Genomic DNA, 19,405 nt, shown 5'->3' with positions numbered 1-19,405 from the left:
TTCTTAAGCAACATCCAACATAGGAAGATAGATGGAATGTCGTGGATCCTGCCAGTGATCACAAGTCCTAATTCCTTTTTTTTAAAGCAACTTATAATTTGCCAGGAGATGTTTTTGGTTTGTTGGGGTTCTTTCTTTTAAATGTTATTTTATTTTTAAGTTTTTTAATTTTTTGGCATTATGACTTTTTTTTCTTTATGGTATTACATTTATTATTTTTTTTTTACATTATGGCTGAGCCACTTCACACTTCCTCCTTGGATGCTACACATTCTGGAGCACACACTTGGAGATAAAGCTGCTACAGCCACATGGTTGCATGACAGTAGAGCAATGTGGCCATGGGACATCCAAGCTGCTTTGTTGCACTCTGGAATTGGGGTTCACCTCACTGTGCAGTCTCAGTTCCTCTAGGTCTATGAAATTCTCCTTTACCTATTTGTATTCACATTCCCAGAGTCTAAGGGTGAAAAGAGTCCTCTATCATCCTCAGAGATGCTCGGATTTGTTCTGACTGCTAACAGTCACAGAGATGTTGCAAAACCTCAGTTGTTTCCATCTGCCTCTGCCAAGACAGCTTTGTGCCAGGAGAGCAGCAGAATGAATCAGATCACTGAAAATCTCTTGTGGCCTAGTTTCAAGAATATATGGCAAAGACTGGGGCTTGCATTAAACTCAGTTGCTTGAATCAGAATTTTATGCTGCAGGAGAGAGTACAAGCCAAACAGCAATTCTGGACCATGTCAAGCCAAAACCAGCCCTCACAAGACAGCACTCCACCTCCTCCACCTCCACCCAGCGCCAGGGAAACCTTCAAGTGGGGAGAACCTAACAGTTACTGTGTGCAAAGGGGCCTTGGATTTGGCTCAAGGCATTCCAGTGAGATTTTACAGAATAGTTTTTATTGCTGTTTATTGCCAAATGAAGCATTAATTGATGCAGAAAAAAAAGACCAAAACCCTGGGCATTCATTTGCTTTATAGTGCTTGTATTTCCTTTCAAAAAGAGCTGCTGATAATGCTTATACTGTGAGAACTTGCACAGTGTGAGTGTAGATACAGACAGACTATACTGTAACAATACCTTCTTCCAGTGACACAGTGACAAACAAAAAGGGGATAGAGGAAGAAGCAAAAGCGCATCAGGAAAATCCTCTGCAGTATGTGCTATGCTTCCTTCAATTTTTGTAATTCTGTAATTCTGTAACAGATTTGTTGGATGTATGCAGATATAACCACTTTCAGCTTTGTTTTGGGAAAAAAAAATAAAGACAAATATGCACTAAAGCCAGAAACACCACAAGCACTTCCTGTCTATGGCCAAGTTATATATAGTCCATATATGAAGATACAGCCATGGCTATGTCTGGACAATCTGTCAAGTAGTTTCCTTATTCTACATGACAGCTTCTCCTGAGCTGTTCACAAATTCCCATCTGCCTCAGTATGCACATAGGAGTATTGCTCAGCTTTCACACACTCCTTGCACTTCCTTTAGTTCAGCACAACTTTCCTTCTTCCCCTTTCTGCCTCCAGTGCTCTTACTCAGCTGCACTCCCAGATGCAGCTTGGTGACACTGGTTTCTCTGTAGCTGCTTTATGACACAGTGCCTGGAGCTGCCTGCTCCTTTCTGCCCTGTGCCCACTGGGGTCTGGCCCCTCTCCTGCAGTTGTGGTACCACACAGACACCCTCCCATCTTTGCTTCTCCCCTTATGTCTGTGCGGCTCATGCAAATGCCTCCTAGCTCTATGAGTTCTCCTCTCCTGCACTATGCAAACGTCTCCTAGCTATACACAAATAAACTTAGACTTTTATCAGTTATCACAATGAGTCACGGTCTAATTCTAATGACGCTGAAAAATGCTAATTACATCTCAAGGCAATAGTCATCCCTGGCTTAAAGCGTTAGTTTGTTTGCCATGTCTCCTCCCCTTGTGAACATCCATTAGACAAGCTGAAAAAACACACACAAATGCTGTGTGTGTCAGTGGGGCAGCAGAAGGTCAGCTAAGTGTGGGGAGGCAGGAGGACTGCTGCTGCCAGGGTGGAGGGATGGCTAAAATCCCTGTGATGTGCAGTGAAGTCTGGGATATGAAATAAATGGTGAATGGGTGGCCTGACAATCGCTGCTGCGGTCACACATGGCTGAATTCAGGGCAGTTTTTGGCAGGCAGAAGCTGACCATGAAACCACTTCTTCTGGAAGCAAGGGACCTGGTGATGCAGGCAGGGCATTTCTGCAGGGCAGGAGTACAGCCCATTTTCAGCTTCTTTCCAGTAGTGTTTATTGATTTGAATGTCTGTATTTGTACGGTAATACTGCAGTGCTGCAGCCTGGGGGGAGCAGCAGTTGGATTTTAGTCAATACACTTTTGAGTCAAGCTAGTTATCTCTGTGGTTGAGGGGTTTCTAAAGCTATCATTAAAAAACAGCTAAAATGTGGCATAAAGAAGACTTACCATCTTTGTGAAGAATTATTTTAGTTAAACACCTCATTACTGCAATTATGAAGCCACTCAAATTATCACTCCTGTGTGTCACAGAGCATTGGTAAAACAAATCTAATGTACAGACACACAAGAAAACAACTGATGATGCCAGAAAACGCAATTGCTGAATTATACCGACTGTCTCATCCCTTGCTCATGCGGCAGCTCCAGGTTTCAGTCAGGATGGCTTTCCTTGGCTGCTAAGCGCCACCTGCTGAAACACAAAGCCACAAGTCGGAGGCCAGCACTTAGACACTTGCTGGTGCCATCACATTGTGCAGCTCCAAAAGTGTTGCTCACATGGGAGCTGGGGGAAAAATCAAGCCCACAACAAACTAAGCAGCGTTTCACTTGTTTATAGTCTATGGCCCCAAAGAAGTTTGGGCAAGTGAAAGCAAAAGTCAGAGTTTCCAGGGTTTCTTCATCCTTAAAATGAGGTAGGCATCAGTGTCCACAGAAGCACTAACTCCATACCAGTAATTCAGAAATTCATCTTTCGTAACCTAATAATGAGAAAAACAGTGTTTACAAGGGTGATGGCTATATACTGTGGCTCAACAGACTCTGTATTTTCCAAACAGTTCTTTTGCAGCTTCCAGGGAAGTCTGATTTTTACATCAGACTCTCCTAACCTGGTATTAGGATGTATTGCTGCAGCAAGCTCTAACACAGAATTTGGTTGTGTGACACTAAGGCCAGTGGGTTGAGATTCTTTCATTGGCTTCTAGAGCTGCTTCTATGGGCTCAAAAAAAAAAAAAAAAAAAAAAAAAAAAAAAAAAAAAAAATCCAGTTATTGTTAAATATTGACTGCATAACTTACATGTCACAGCAAAATTAGATTAGTCCAACATCAGGACCACCACCAAATGAATGTAAAAAGCCCCAAAGGTTTGTCAAACAACAGAAAAAGTGAGACACAAAGCAGAAATGCATTGATGAAAATGTCTAAAGCAATAAATGTATGCCACAAAGTTGGAGCTTCTCTAAAACTGTCTGACAATTGTTTTTCCAGAAAATGTACATAAGCTAAAAAAAAAAGCCCAAGTCCATCTTTTGAAAGTAAAAATATATATATATTGCAGCTTTTGGAAAAAATGCCACATTTTTAATGAAATAAAGGAACAGATTTATCTCAAGAAAATAAACACTTCTCACATTTTCCCATAGTCTCTGCTTTTCCACAGGAAACCAGACTTGATTCAGCTTCGACAAAACCTTGTGCTTCCTTTCTTTCCCAGATGTTCAACAAAGGCTGGATCCTGTCGCCAGTGTCCAGCTGCAGCTCCTGTTGAGATCAGCAGCAGTGCTGTGAGCTGGGGGGAAAACCTGGGTCCAGGTTTTGGTGAAGGTGGGGCTGCTGTACCTGGGGTGGCTGCAAACCTCCACGCATGAGCATGGAAGAGATGCTAGAGCTAAAACCAAGCTCACTTTGAAACCACAGGGATTTCAGACTCAGCTGAGGCACACCAGTATGGCTGGGGTGCTGCTGCAAACAGAGACGCTGCTCTCAGCCACCTGAGGACTTGGTGTTAAGCACAGGCTACTGGGAATTCTTCTTTCTGCTCACCCTACAAGAGAGGAAAGCTAAAGAAACAGGGCAGGCTATAACCACAGTGAAAGCCATAGACAGTGGGCACTGCTGGCAGTGCCAGGCTGCTCTTGGCATTGCTTGGTTTACTGCGGAAACCTGAATCTGCTGCTGCTGCTGCTCCCAGTGTGGAGGATAGGAGCTGCAAGCCAAAAATCAGCAAATTCACTGGTCTTGCTCCTTCTGCCAGCCGGTGACAGGTCCGGGATGGCAAAGCTGTGCTCTGCCCACACGGCTGCAGAGGTTTGAGGCATCACTGTGTACAAGGAATTACATAAAGGCAAGTTGGCTTTTATACAAAAATGCACACAGGTGGTTTCATCTGCAAAACTCCAGCTGCTGCCATCTGCCTCTGCCAAGACAGCTTTGTGCCAGGAGAGCAGCAGAATGAATCAGATCACTGAAAATCTCTTGTGGCATAGTTTCAAGGATATATGGCAGAGTGGGGCTTGCGTACAACTCAGTTGCTTGAATCAGAATTTTATGCTGCAGGGGAGAGTACAAGCCAAACAGCAATCCTGGATCACATCAAGCCAAAAATTTCCTCTCCCAGACAGAAACATGAAGCCACAAAGAGCACAGAGAGGGCAAAATCAAAATGTAGTGAAGGAAGCTGCAGAAGTGCCACCTTTCCCAGAGGAGCACACCAGAAGAAAAGGCTGCCCTACACCTCTTCATCCCTGTATCTTGTGCTCCTTTGGGGTAGTGGGATGGTGTGTCATGGAGGTGCTCTGATGGCTCGTGCAAAGGCAGGAAGTGGGGGCAGAGTTCTGGAAGAGTTATAAGGGAGCCTTTTCCCTCTTTTCCACAGGGCTCCACCAACATTTTTGGAGCAAACTTCAGTGCAAGCTGTTGGGGAGGGCAGACCTTATTCCTCACAAGATGCTGTGCCACACGGCAGGCTGGAGCTCAAGGTGCAGACAAAACCTCCACCTCTGGGACTGCTCCCCAGCCCTGCAGACTTAGATGTTCCTGTGGTTTGTGCCATCCTGTTTAGCATCTGTTGCACAATCAGAAAGAAGAAATAGTGCCTCCCATCTTGATGCTAGCACCAGATACAATGGTGAGCATTGCCACCTATCTCTCAAAATCTGCTGTGTGTGCTCTGCTGTGTGTGCTGTGGAGCCACAGGCTGGCAGGACAGCCTGCATCACCACTTATCTCGTGCATCTGCTGGGTCTGTAATCAGCACACAGCAGCTGCAGCTGAACAGGGGCCTTTCAGCCTCATTTTTGGGTCTCCGAGATCACAGAGAGGGACAGTGAAGTGCCAAAGGAAGGCTCTGGGCACTTGCTGTTAGTCTTGATAATCCCTCTTGTCTGGTTCAGATTCCTTTAACTTTCCTTTAACCCCTGAAAAGTGTTTCCTCTGAATCCCCAGTGTGTGTGTCCAGTGTGTCATTATGGCTGCATGATCCCCAGCAGAGATTTTACTACCTAGCAGTTAACGCCTGTGTTTGTTCTATTAATTTGCACACATATTAATCAAATTACATTTCTTACAGGACAGATTCCAATTTGAGTTCTACAACATCTAATTACAAGTGAAAAATCGTGGTTTTGCTTCCCAGATTATTTAATTTTTGTCCTGATATCACTATACCTTTCCTGCAGTTACCAGTTGTTATTTAGACTGCTCCAAGAGCAACTCTGTTTCCGCAGAAGTGAAAGGAAACTTTGCCACTAGCTTTGAGGACACCTGAAACCAGCCCTTGGAAACATGGCTCTGTACAGATGTTGAAATCACTCAGCTGTCAGGAAATATATCCAGTGAGCAATGAGGTCCACACACAGGCAGACCTGAGCTGGGAACTGTTCTGAGAGCACCAGGGATACACCACCAGGGTGAGGGGTTTTGAGCTCTCCTGGATCATGTCCTTCAATTCCCCACACAAAACCCCATTAGTCCATCTCAGTGTAGAAATCTTGTCCCGAAGCACAGGGTTTTGCCCAGATGCCACAGGCTCAGCTAAGGCTCCCAGAGGCCAATGACAAAACTTTTGCTGGTTTCAAAAAAGCACTGCTGCTTTCAGTACCAATCCTCCCTTCTGAAAATGTATATTGGTTTGGAATTAAATAAAATAGGAAGGTATTAGTACCAAAGACAAACGGGCTGCAGTTATTCAGATTAAAACTTCCGCTTCACTTGAACAAGTATCAGCCTGCCAGATCACTGCAGGGTTTGAAGACATGAGATAGCAAGTGAAAAGGAAATGTTTCTTTCATTTTGTGATTCCCACAGTCCATCTACATTACTTTCTTTCTATTTGAAAGAGAAGACACATAGCATGACACATGTTGTGAAATCGATTAATGAAAGAGAAGTGAATGGATTCTACTCAAGCTGCCAGAACCTGTTCAGCCCCTATTTGATAGTAAGTTTGTTCTTCATATATATTGGCATTGCAGTAAGTAAAGGCTCCTCTTATGATAGCTGGCAGTAATAAAGAGAATTTCTTCACCAGTTTCCAGTGTCAGCCAGTATGCAAGTTTCTGGAGGATTACTGGTCAAGAAAATAACTGAGTTTGCAGAGCCTTCACTAAGGAATTGCAAGCAGCTATTGCTCATACTGAGATCATCACTGAACAAAAGAAAAATAGGGTTTGCAGAGGATCAGTGCCGCAAGCACTGAGGACTTCAGTGTTTGAACTGTTAGCAACCCAGGTTAAGAGCTGAGACTTCATCAGAAAGGCTGTTTTGAAAGTCCATTCTATAACCCTGCACTGCTTTTAGCTGGCTGCCAGCCTGAAATGGAGCAAATGCTGCCATGCACAAGCCATTTACTTTGCTACAGTAGCAGCTTCTCAGTCTGGGAGAGCAGCACAATGGTGAGAGGCGAGCAGAAAGTAGAAGAAAAAAAGAAAAAGGTATCAAAGCAGGGAAAATTAGACACCTCACGCTCACACACTAGGTTTTTGGGGGATTTTTCTTTTTAGAGTTTCTTTTGTGTGCTATTTCCTCACTGTCTGTATGGACAAAGGACAAAAGATGAACTGAGACAGCTTCATTGGTGTGACCAGAATGGTAGGTTCCCAGTCTTTATTCAGTGTCAGAAATAGAGAAGATAAGATAAGAACGTTACAAGTTCTGTATTTCCCAGAAAGCTCCTTGAAGTCATAGCTTGGTCATAAAACACTGCAAATACAAATAAGTACTAAGCAACTTTCAGTGTAGGTGTGTACAGGCAACAGCTACCAGGTCAGCAAACATTCCAGGAACAGAGAGAAAAAAATACTGTAACACATGTATCCCCTTTAAAGAAAAATATAAGTAAAATGATCTCACAGTACAGAAATAAAGGAATCAAACCAGGCAGAAGGGAGTGAAAATCTATAAAAGGCTGCAGAGGAGGTTGAAACATGGTATGCACAGGAAAGTTGTCTGTATGTTTAGTCATGAGCCAGGAAGATAAAACAGGGCTTTAAAAAGCATTTTGCGTTTTTTCTGACCCATGTCTCCCCTTTTTGGATTATCCCTCCAGCCTCCCTGTACTGGGAACTCACTGCTGGTTCCCAGCAGCAAGATCAGCAATTTCTCCATCACACAAGTGACACTCAAGAAGCTAAGAGATACTACAGTGCTACAGGAGACAAGTCTACCTGACCCTCTTGGGCCAGATTTCCTTCCATTTATAACAGCCTGTCCAAGACCACCACAGTTCAAGAATATTTTGGTTTCCTTCTATTGCTTCCTCTGCCAAACAGATCCGTATCTAACACTCCAAGAGGGGTATGCTCAGGAGCCACAACGACCTACTGCAGATGTCAGAAAAGCAGGGAAAACCTCATCTCAGAAAAGACATGCTAGCGATGCAAAGAGAAAAAGGACAGATGTGTGAGGTGGCTGGATGCCAGATCTGCTCTCTGATTATGTTCTGATCCGCTGAGGCTGAGCCTACTGAAGCATCTGGGAATTAATTCTGCAGATTGAATGTAATTGGCACAGTTACTGGAAACTGTTGTTATGGAAGAGGAGGGTGGTGTTGTGCATACACTTCATCAGAGGAACCTACAAAAGGTGAAAGTAAAGTCTTGCTTCCTTAACTATATGATCAGAGTTTCCAAGCATTCTTCATCATGATGATAAAGTAGACGTCTGTGTCTATTGAAGCGCTGACTCCGGCATAGTAGTTCATGAATTCTTCTGTTGTGACCTGAGACAGAGAAATGAAATATAGGAAAATGAACCTTTGTTTTTTTTAATGATGTAAGTCAAAACCACACATTGAGGAGAATTAATGAAACTGAACATCTGCTATTTCATGTTGTTGCTAACAAAAAGGAGATGAACAGGAGGAATTAAGACACTTAGAATTTGCTTAATCTCACTTCGCTAGAAACAAGAGCTCATGTTCTCCATAACACTTGGATGGAGATGAAACATGTGAAGTTTAACTAATCTTACCAGGAACCGAAGTTAAAATCACTGCTGCCTAAGAAGACAAATGTTTTAATGTGTCTTTTTCCAGGGATGGTATAATCTGGTTCTTTGCATTATTATTAATTAAAGTGGATGGGGTTTCTGATGCAATTCAGAAACAGCTTGGAACTTTATAACCAGCCATAGAGAGAAAATATCATTGCTCTAAACAAGTCTCACTTAATGAAGCAAATGTTCTTTCAAATACCTAAGAGCTTTGAATAGCTTTCATGGGTATTTTGAGATTTAAAAATGACCATCAAAAAAAAAAAAAATCAAATTAGCTGACAGAAAAACTGTGCATGTCTCTTGTGATGCCTTAACTCTCAAACCATGTAGGTCGTTATTTGAATAAATATCACATAGAAAAATATAAAACAATATAAAAAAGACATTAAGCTATGAGAGAGTGTGTTACAGCGGGGATTAGTGTAACACGCATATATCAAACCAGGAGTCCCATGGAAAGGAAATATATAAGGACCGATTCTTGATAGATGTTTCAGAGATGTTTATTTTCCCAGCCACATGGCCGGGGCTCTGCCAAGGAACTGCGGCAATCACGGAACCCGAGGGTCCCTGCCCGCGCAGGGAACACAAAACAACCAATGGGGAGCGAGGCTGACCAGGGGCAGGGAAACCCCGTGTCTCCCCCCAGGGCCCCTCTCCCAGGGCTACATGGCAGGGGAGGAGACCCCGACAAGAGTGTCCAAAGGAGGGCCAGGAGGGTGGTGAAGGGTCTGGAGGGGAAGCCGTGTGAGGAGTGGCTGAGGTCACTGGAGGAGGAGCCTGGAGGAGACTGAGGGAGACCTCATTGTGGTCCTCAACATCCTCATGAGGGGAAATGCAGGGGCAAGCACTGATCTCTGCTATGTGCTGACCAGTGACAGGGCTCAAGGAAATGGTCTGGAGTTGTGTCAGGCGAGGTTTAGGTTGGGTATCAGGAAAAGGTTCTTCACCCAGAGGATGGTTGGGCACTAGAACAGTCACCCCAGGGCAGTGGTCACAGCACCAGCCTGACAGAGCTAAAGAAGCATTTGGACAATGCTCTCAGGCACAGGGTGTGATTCTTGGGGTGTGAGGTGCAGGGCCAGGAGTTGGACCTGATGATCATGATGGGATCCTTCTAACTCAGTATATTCTTTGATTCCTTGATATCTGCTCTGATTGTGTTGTGTGGTTCAGAACCTAGAAAAACATGACAATAGGGAGAAGGGACCACTCCACACATGAACTGATTACAAGCCTCACTGAACCTGCCTATTTCAGAGGCACCCAGCAAGATCATGGTGAAGAGGACCCTTTTAGCAAATGCTCAACCTTGAGGCATTTCTGCTAAAAACATTTTAGGTATCCAGTATCATTAGTGTATCATGTAGTGATTCAGGAAAGCAACAGTCTGTTCTCAGAAGAAACAGCAATCAGGTGAGCTAACATCAGGAATGGTGAGCAAGAGGTGGGTGCTCAGAATAACCAGGCACTTAACTCATCAAGGATCACCTTGGGGACTCATTTAATGTGTTCATGTGCGACCTCAGAACAAAAAGCAGGAACATTTTGTTTGACATTTTCTAGATGTCGCCACAGCTGTGGAGATGGAAGGAGATAGCTGGCTCAGAACTGGAACCCCTAAGAATGACACTGCAGCAGAAGGGATGAAATTCAGCTCTACTAGGTGCAGAGTCATGCCCAAAGTAAATAAAACTCCCCACCTCTCTACGCCTGAGAGCCTGGGTGTTGAGAACAAAGCAAGTGAAGGATTCGGGTGGAGCATTAGACAGGCAGGAGTCATAAGTGCAATGTAGCCTTGAAAACCCAGGTGCAGCCTGGAGAGTGGGAAGTGTTGAACACATCCCACAAAGCAGTGATAAAAAACTTACAGCCTTGTTTGTTATTATTAACTGCTCAGACTGAGAATATCACCATGTGAACCACTGAGATACCGGATTGCTCTGAGCTGGTCAGACAGACATAAGGCCAGACCAAAGAATTTGCAGACACATAACAAGGCGAAAGAGAGCATGCTTGGCTCAGAGGTGGTTGCAAAGCAGATGTATATAAGTCCATCACTGAAGGTGCCCAGGCTTTGCACCTGAACCAGAAAGTTGAGCCAGAGTGCAGGAAGGGCTCCCAGCTTTGTCCCAGCTCGTGGCTCCTCAGGGCACACAGCTGGTGGCAGCAGCCCCAGCCCCATCCTCCCTCCAGCTCTCTGTAGATAAACCTGTTTCTATTATGGACTGATTTCCAAGCCAAGTGTCTCAGTAATTACACTGGAGAAGAACTGTAAAGTATTTAACATACATGGGAACCTGCTTTTTAACTGGATCCGAGTAGTTATTCTCCTAAGAAGTGAAAAATCCCTCAGTTTATGTGGATCTTGAAAATCAGTGATTTTGTGGGGCACTCTGAATATGTACTTAGTGTAATCTATGAAATTATATTATTAAAGCTACAAGCCTTAGTGCAATCTCACAACCACCTTTGTACCTCCTTCAGAGCCCCTTTGCCTCAGAACATGCAAGCTAGCTGTATCAGGAGTGCTGTGCACAGGTTAAGCATCTACTTCAATTTTCCATATAGATGTGATGCAAATGGATGTTTGGTACTGCAATTACTCCCACATTTAATAATGTAAGTCAAATTCTGAGTCAGACGGTGATTTCATGGCTTGACACTTGGTGCTTCGCTTACCCTCCCATCTTTTTCATAGGGTGAATCAAAATTATCCAGAAAGGCTCTAAAAACTTGATCTTCTGTCCAGTCTCCATTTTGGTATTTGGGATGATATTTTACATTATACACCCCTCGTAAGTCTTCAATTGTTATGACACCATCTCCAGTCTTGTCTAACTTCCGAAACACCTGCATGATGATCTCTTTTCTTGCATTGGACATGGGAGGCTGTAAAGAAATATTAACAGTCATTTTATTTTTGCCAACTACGTGCCCAGCTCCAAATTCAATTACTTGCTGTTGCTAGCAGTAAAACTTTCAAGGAACATGGGACAATAAACTGGTGATAATCTACACCGTCTGTGAGCTAGAAAGAGCAATATATCCTCAAAAGAGCAATGTTATCGACTATTCAATGTCTAGCCATACAATAGCAAATGGACAATAAGAGAGAAATGCTACCTAGAACACTTTTCTGATCTGCCCATTTTAAATATTTCGAAAAAGAAATTACTAATTACCCTAAGTACTAATATTTTCTATCTTGATTGTTCAGGCTTCAGCAGAGCAAAGAAACTTCAGACAAAATCAATCACTGTGGTGGATTAGAGAAAGGCTCCCCTGAATTAGTTCATGTTATGAAGAGATGCATCATAAAATGGCCAAGAAAGAAGTAAGATTGATGGGCTGAACCACATAGGTACCCAGACTGCAGCACAGGAATTTCAGTATCTAAATAAAGGCCACAATTAATTGAAAAAAAATCACAACTGTTTATTTGCAAATATTCTATTCTATTTTGTTCTGTTCTGCTGTATTTTAATCCATTTAATGCAATAACAACATGAATCCCAGACTTACTCTCAGTGTAACAAGAAATTCATCAAAATCAATTGTTCCACTGCCGTCTTTATCAAACTTCCGGAAAAGCTCTTGTGCTTCTTCCTTACTGATCATCACAGCATAATCATGTAGTCCTCTCAGAAACTCGTTGAAATCAAGGGTTCTGCTGTTGTTACCATCAATAATCTTAAATGCTCTGTGGAAAACATGAAATTTGAGGAAAATGCATAGGAAAACATGGAGAGTGCTGCAGCGGTTTAGCATAGGACTAGAGTAGAGAGTCACTTTACTGAGGTAACATTTCCTCCTTGTTCCCTAATCTGAGGGGGGAAAAAAAAGGAAAAAAAAACCCCACCAACAAACTCCCTACACTTATTGGCACTAGAGACGACTTGTTTAGATTGGGGGCATGAATATTACATATCTGAAGTTAAACAAGGGAAAGGCTGCCGTGGTATATCCCTGTTCATGATAGCCCTCTGCCCTCTGCAAGTTGCACATTTAGATGAAGTTCCAGTTGGTCACCATCTGGATTCCTTTGTGGTTTGTGGGGCATGGCAAGGGTCTCAGGGTGTGATGCAGCTCCCCCTTCCGAGGGGTGGGATGCTTGCAAAAAGCATTTGCAAAAAAGATTTTAGGTGCCTCCCACAAACTAGATAGCTAATAGCCCATTACAACAAGGGCAAGGAAGCATAAAATCTCCAGTGCTGAAATACTTAAGATAATTTTAGAAAACACCAAAGAGAGATATATGGTTTATGTTTCCTTCGTCTCCCTGGCAGTTTTTCTGGGTCTCACAGACGCACTTGCTCATGAGGGATTCACAGTCTTCAATCCTTCAAAAGGTGAGCAGATCAGTCCCAAAACACATGAGCCCCAATGCCAGGTTCTGTGGGTTGTGGCGTTTTCACTGAGATGAGGAAACTCAAATTTTGGCACCTGTTTAGCCTGTGATCCTCTTGCAGCTAAAACTATTAGGCTGAATAATGGGTTTGACTTCTTATACTCACCTGCCAAGTCCTTTGATGCCTGCAGATCCTTTTGCTAAACACTGCAGGCGAAGTCTTTCTAGAGGGTCAGTGGTTTTGTACAGGCTTCTTCTTGCTTGGATTGCCATCTCTCGGTCATGTCTTGCTGTGCCCGGCATCTAGAAGACCAAAACACTGATGTAGCATGGATTCACATTCAGACATAGTGCTGAAACCTGCCTTAGCATACAGAGCATCCCAAATTCCTCACTTGTAAGCTGCTGGTGGCAATTCTTCCATTTTGACCCTCTTATTTCCTTCTCCTTATATCCTTCTACCAGAAAGGGAAATTGCCACTATAGGCTACCAACCATGAAAGGAGGGCTCAGCCAACCACTCTGTGATTAATCCAAATGCAGACAGGAGATTGTGTGTAAGAATTTTCTGCCTACAGTGTGAGAACACTGTGACAGCTGGTGGATGCACTCAGGAGTGTGTGGCTGCCTTGTGTCCACAGCATCCTTTCCAAACCTCCTCCACCTGGCCAGGTCTGCAGCTAGCATTTGACCACAGGAAGACAAAAATGACCCTGGCTGAGGACCTTTGGCTTTGATTCACTTTTCTTCCACCAAAGTCCTGATTCTCCAGAGCAGAGATTTCTCCCATTGCATGTCTGAGCAACAGCAGTTGCCTACACATGACACCCATTGCTTTTTTAACACAATTGCAGAACAAATTAATACTTTAAACTTTCACAGTATTTAGCACATGCTGACAACACAGGCCTTGTAGCTTCCCTCAGAGGAAAACAGCAGAATAAAAATAGGGAAAACCAGCCTGTGAATCTGCAGTGCTGCAACAGCACCACCAAGAGCAGCATACCCGGGCTGGCAGAGACCCACTCCCTCTCCCACAGGGATTATTTGTGCCTAGTGCTAAGAACAGCAGGACTGCCCATGCCCATATTGATATTTTAGGGCCACAGTGAATCCTGGGCACAGGCTCAGGGCCAAGACTGCTGTTCCATAGCCTGGCTGATGGGTCTGGAGCAGAGCATGAAGACTCCCAAAATATTTTCCATCCTTTAGAGCCACTTGGGATCAGGGCACAAAAGAGTTACAGAATCTACTGCAGAGCTCTAGACTCAAAGGGCAGCTGCTGCTCTGCTGAGGCAGTGCTGGGTTGAGGAGATGAATCTGAGCAGCTCCGTGAGGCATTGTCAGTGCACGTGGCACTTCCAATCCCGTTGTCATTCCATGTGCAGAAGTGTGAATTGAAAGGGTCAGACAAAACTTCTAAGAAACATGGAATTAAACTGTTTCATCTTACCTACTCCACTCCTGTTTACAGAACACTGGTTATGGCTACTGGTAATGTCACATATGCTGAATTTTATAACTGCTTCAGAAGACCCCAGCTGGGCTTGGAAAAACAGAAAAATAAAATGGTTTTGTACTCCACAAATGGTTTCAGTACTAGGTTATTGTAGAAGTCTAGAGAGGTAAAATATAGAGTATTTTCAGCTTTTCTTCAGACAGAACAAGCAAAGTTCTTCTGGGAACTCATTAACCAGTGACAGGGAAGATCTTACAGCTGATCTTACAGGAAGAGATCAGCAGCCAAAAACATTTTCTGCAAACAATGACCTGTCCTTAAGAGGAAATGTTTAGCTGGAAAGACTATAAAATACAGTGAGGTTACATAAACACAGTGCAAACTACATTGACATTATATAATAATGTACTACTGCTTTTATATAATATATAGCAATTATACATCTATACACAGAGTGCATGGTGCAAGCATTATCATGGAGCAGTGTGCTTCTTTCTGCACTGTGCTATGTCTTTATAGAGATCTATAGATACTGAGACCAACAAGGACATAATTAATGTTGGGGAAGATGAAACAGGAAAGCCTTGGAAATATGATTGCCTGACAAAAGATTTTGGGAATATGAAAACTACAGGCAACATCGAAATGAAAGCCACTTTTGAAATACCAAGTCTTAGTTACTGAACAACTGGAAAACAATGGTATGGCCGACTGAAGGTAATCCCCTCTTGATGGAACAATACCCTCTGCTTGCAAACAGGTCCAAGGGTCAGAGCAGACCCTACTAGCTCAGCAGAAGGGGTCCAAAGAGTAGTTTTTAGAAGTTAAGATGTAACACTCTATGGTAATATAAGAACTCTTATAGGCTGTATGTAAATGCTATAGGATTTGTATCTTGTATTAGATTGGTTAGTGACAATTAGAATATTCAGTGCAGAAGATGATTTATTGTATTGTAACCAGGACTTCAGACATTCACATTCACATTCTCCTTCTCATTCTCATTCTCACTTCTATTCATTCTCTCTTCTATTCATTCCTCTCTTCCACTTCTACTCTTGCTCCTACTCTCTCTCTCTCTCTCACCCATTCACTCTCTTGCTCTCTTGGGCCTGCTCAGAGCTGAGTCTGGCAGCTCTGAGCAGTGCCCCAATACCCACGCCCTTTACAATAAACCGGCTGTGTCCCAAGACCTGCCTATAGAGATCTCTCGTCTCCATCCGTCACCGTCTACGTCCGGCCGTCCCGACAGGACCCCAGAACCCCCGTAACCTACAATTAATCTCCACTGCATGCTGCAAAAATCCACACAAACACACACAGACCATGAAAAGAGTGTAGCAAAAAAGAAAAGGGTTGCCTCAGGTTCAGTGGAGTAATTTCCAGAATAATGCAATGTGTGTCAAATAATCATTGCAGTAAGACTCATGAATTGAGGCTAGGGAGGGATGATCTGATTTGATATCTGTTATGGTCTCCTGAACCTCAATAAAAGCCACTGGAACTGGCCAATCCTCTGTTATTTCTGTGGTAAGAATAAAGTTTGCTTCTACATCTACAAGCATTTCTACCTCAGAACTCACCATCTCTAGGCTAAGTTGTCCCAGTATTGAATCACTTTTCTTTTAATATATGTTGTTTCTAGTCTGAATTTCCTCCATATTAGATGCTTTTCTACTCTATTTTACAAGATTAAAGAGCTACCTACTAAAAATGTGCCCAGTACTTAAAGGTCCCTTTTAAACTCACTTTGGCTTAGTAATTAGGCAGAGCTCAGGATTCCTGGTACAAAATGAATTTCCAGATGTCAGATGATTCTGCTGCTGCTCTTGAACTTCTAAATTTTTTTCCCAGTGTTCCGTCTGAAGTGGGTCAGAACACCCACTCCCACTAATCTCACTAATACCATAGGTAAAGATATTCCCACTTTTTTCCCCCCCAGGTATTATGGTTAAAAACACTAATAATAAATATTTCTGCTGCTCTTTGCAAATATGTATTCTCTATAATGTTCAGTAACAAAATCACCAATATTATACTTTGTAGGTACAAAAATGCTGTTAGTGAGGATCTTCTTGTTATTTTCTAAGTCTGTGAGAGACTTTTCTCTCTCACAGAAGAGGTAGCAGGGAATGTAAACAACCAAGCCACCTGCAACCTTGGAAAGTCTTGTTTATGGTATAGTAGAAAATATTTTGATAATGGATGTTTTAGGATTTTGGCCAATCACCCCCAAGGGGTGGCTGGTCCTTTGTCCAATTAGACTATGAAGAAAAAAGTCTATAAAAGAGTTTGTAAAATAATTAAATAAATCAATCTTGCTGCACAATTCCTGCCTGCTGGATCTTCTCCTCCTCCTCCTCCCTATGGCTGCGGGACACGGTGATATACTGTAGGAACCAGGCCTGCGGTAATAATACTTCTATACAAAACTCAGCAATTAAAGTCTGTTTGTCAAGTAATTGCACTTTCACATCACACTAAAACCCCTTAAACAGGACCTGTCTTCCTGTAGCACATGACATTTGAGAACCCTTTTTATACATCCAGAAAATACAGAAAACCAGTTAAATATAAAACCTGCTACATGCAAGCCTGATCCGTGGTGACACTTCTACCACTTTCCTATTTCTGTTGGCTGCAGGCTTAAGTTAGAGGTAAACCCTTCCTAGGCCATATTGTAAGAAAAGAGATTCCAAATCAGTGCAAGGAGGGAGGAATCACAGTCATTCACACACTCTATCCTCTCCTTTCATTTTGCTCTTGCCTCTTTTTGGATAATGTGAAGTAATTAAAGATGCAATCAGGGTTTGTTGAATATAACAGTTCTCTGCATAGTGTACAAATATGTTACATATTAATACCATTAATAAAACCAGAACAGGTCATAGCAATAATTCCACATGGTTTTAATTTGTATGTCTTATCCAAGACTATCAGATGTCTCCCTTAGTGAAATTAAGCAGCAGTGTTTATTTTAACTTTGAATGCTAGAGAGTTTTGTTTTGCTTAACAGCCTAGGCTATGAATAATTACAATACCACATGCTGTCAGCATTGTTTGTTTCTATGGGTGATGTTGTGTTGTACAGGCCAAACAGAAATGATTGCATTTATTCCTAACAAATACAGAACCTTAAATTTTGTGTTGGATTTTTCCAGAATATTAGGCTGTTCAACAACCGGACCCCTTTGCATTCCTCTGCACCTGACGATTAAACCTGGAAAGAGTCAGATTCAGTCTAAGCTCTGCAACATTTTTTTAGATGTTATCCTTCAGATGAGCCCAATAGCCTCCTATGAAAATCCTAAAAAGCACTGCAGTATGACAGGCAGAATCCCATAATTACCTCTGGATTGCCCAGGCTCCTGAAAACCCTTCATGGCCAAAGACACAAGTGGCACACCACCTACCCCAGGGCAGAAGATCTCAAGATCTAAGAATAGATTAAGTGGCCTAAACCAATTGCACAAGTTTAGTTTACTAGTTACAGTTTCATTAAATTATTAAAAGCATGAAAACTGCAGGTGTACTTGACAGCCATCTAAACACCTCCTTAAAAATCTGGCTTCCCAGCCCCACTGACCCCTCTGCAACAGCCTCCCATCTCTCTTTCCATCGTGACCAGCATCATCCAGTTTCAACCTTCTGGCAGGTGGACATCACTGCAATTGCTCTTTTGCATATATATATATATATGTGTGTGTGTGTACATATATATATGTACATATATAAAAATATATTTATAAATATATATAATCTATTTATAAATATATGTATATAATTATATATCTATATTAAAAATAACTACTCTTGCCTGATCAGAGAAACTCACTGTGAGGTAGCAAAAAGGACAAAAAATCCTTTACCTGCAATGCTATCCTGAACCTGGAGTTTCCACTCAGGACTGGGGAGGTGTTCAGGCACCTGGGATGGTGTTGTGCCTGACTTTCTTCACCACTGCTGGGCTCAAGCAACAAGTTAGGTGATAATGGGCTGTGGCCTCACTGCAAAGCTTCCTTCTTCATCTCGTTTTATTTGTTTACACACTTGGCTGCCTTGGCCCCCCTCTTTTGGGAGGCCTGGAACTTACCGGCTGGTCTCCAAGGTGACACTGGAGCCTGCGGCTGGCACAGCCTGCAGTTACGCTGCTTCCCTGGACAATTGCCATAGGGTTTCAAGAGCCTTTTTGTTTTACCTCTTTTAAAAATATTGCCTTGTCTTCTTATGTCTGCCCACACAGGCTGGAGAATGGGAGACTGCTTGTGCTGCTGAGTGAGAAGACCGAGAAAAAGTGGCTGTGGGAAAGTGCTGCATTGCCCTGGAGGCCTTGCGCACAGTTGCAGTTTTAGAACACGTTTCTCTGCTTTCATAGTTGATAGCGTTGAAAAAATTCTCTGGTTCGATTGTTTACTCAAAACATAATAGATGCATGTAAGTAAAAGACTGTTGGTTGTGATTCGCAAAGAAAAAACCCCTCACCACCATACATTTTTCCTGATGATTAGTTGCCACTTCAAAGACCCGCTGGTGGTTAGAACCTTTGGGGAGATGAGGTTTTGTTCATTTGCAGCAAGAAGAAAGCTGAAAAGGTTAAACATCTGTATGATGAAGAAAAATTTCTCTCTGCCTAGACACAGCTATTAGTAACTCAATCTGCAGAAGGTCACAAGCATTGTCAGTAAGATAATGTAACACTTTGGTAGGGAGTCAGGATGTCGATAGACTCCTTAGGGGTAGGAGATAGCCTGTGTGTGTTCCCTGGCCCTCTGGGTAGGCCAGCAGTTCGGTGAACATGTAAGATCAAGGCTGATGGCAAAGGCAGCATGTACAAGTCAGTGTAAGAGAACGTGGGAAATGCAGGGAGAGTCCTGTTCTGGCCACGGATGAAACACTGAGCAAGAATGAAAAAGTGCATTGTTTCCTGGCAAAAGCAGAAAATTATTTTTAGGCAATTGCTAGACTAATACCACTTGCATCCTGCCAGGCTGCTTATCTCTCATCGACAGGTACTTCCTGGTACTAAAGAGAAGCTTGTGCAAGATTTAGAATATACTTTCATATCTCTCATCTGGCAGGTGATTGCACA

The 19,405-nt window shown here is 42.8% G+C and overlaps 1 protein-coding gene across 2 annotated transcripts; it reads right to left on the bottom strand.

The window, feature by feature from the left end:
* Positions 1-7,085: 7,085 nt before the first annotated feature.
* CAPSL (calcyphosine like) lies at positions 7,086-18,556 on the bottom strand. 2 transcript variants are annotated; one of them, XM_048292127.1, is made up of 6 exons: positions 18,186-18,556; positions 14,311-14,403; positions 13,024-13,160; positions 12,032-12,209; positions 11,189-11,398; positions 7,086-8,231 (listed from the first exon to the last, which is right to left on the bottom strand). In XM_048292127.1, the coding sequence occupies exons 3-6, from the start codon at positions 13,158-13,160 to the stop codon at positions 8,130-8,132; spliced, it is 627 nt and encodes a 208-aa protein (XP_048148084.1). In that variant the 5' UTR covers positions 14,311-14,403; positions 18,186-18,556; the 3' UTR covers positions 7,086-8,129. The 2 variants fall into 2 exon arrangements, with proteins under 2 accessions (XP_048148084.1, XP_048148083.1); XM_048292126.1 differs by lacking the exon at positions 14,311-14,403 and having other exon boundaries at positions 18,186-18,430.
* Positions 18,557-19,405: the final 849 nt, after the last annotated feature.

The sequence above is a fragment of the Corvus hawaiiensis genome, chromosome Z (assembly GCF_020740725.1).
Source record: "Corvus hawaiiensis isolate bCorHaw1 chromosome Z, bCorHaw1.pri.cur, whole genome shotgun sequence".
Taxonomy (NCBI): domain Eukaryota; kingdom Metazoa; phylum Chordata; class Aves; order Passeriformes; family Corvidae; genus Corvus; species Corvus hawaiiensis.
The sequence above is the reverse complement of the archived record's forward strand: the minus strand, read 5'-3'. Positions and strand labels throughout refer to the sequence as shown.

Coding starts and splice junctions, on each gene's coding strand:
- CAPSL (XM_048292127.1), bottom strand. CDS start 13,160: ATGCCGGGCACAGCAAGACATGACCGAGAGATGGCAATCCAAGCAAGA. Junction 12,210..13,023: donor GGCATCAAAGGACTTGGCAG/GTGAGTATAAGA, acceptor TGTTTTCCACAG/AGCATTTAAGATTATTGATG. Junction 8,232..11,188: donor CCTATGAAAAAGATGGGAGG/GTAAGCGAAGCA, acceptor TCTCTGTCTCAG/GTCACAACAGAAGAATTCAT.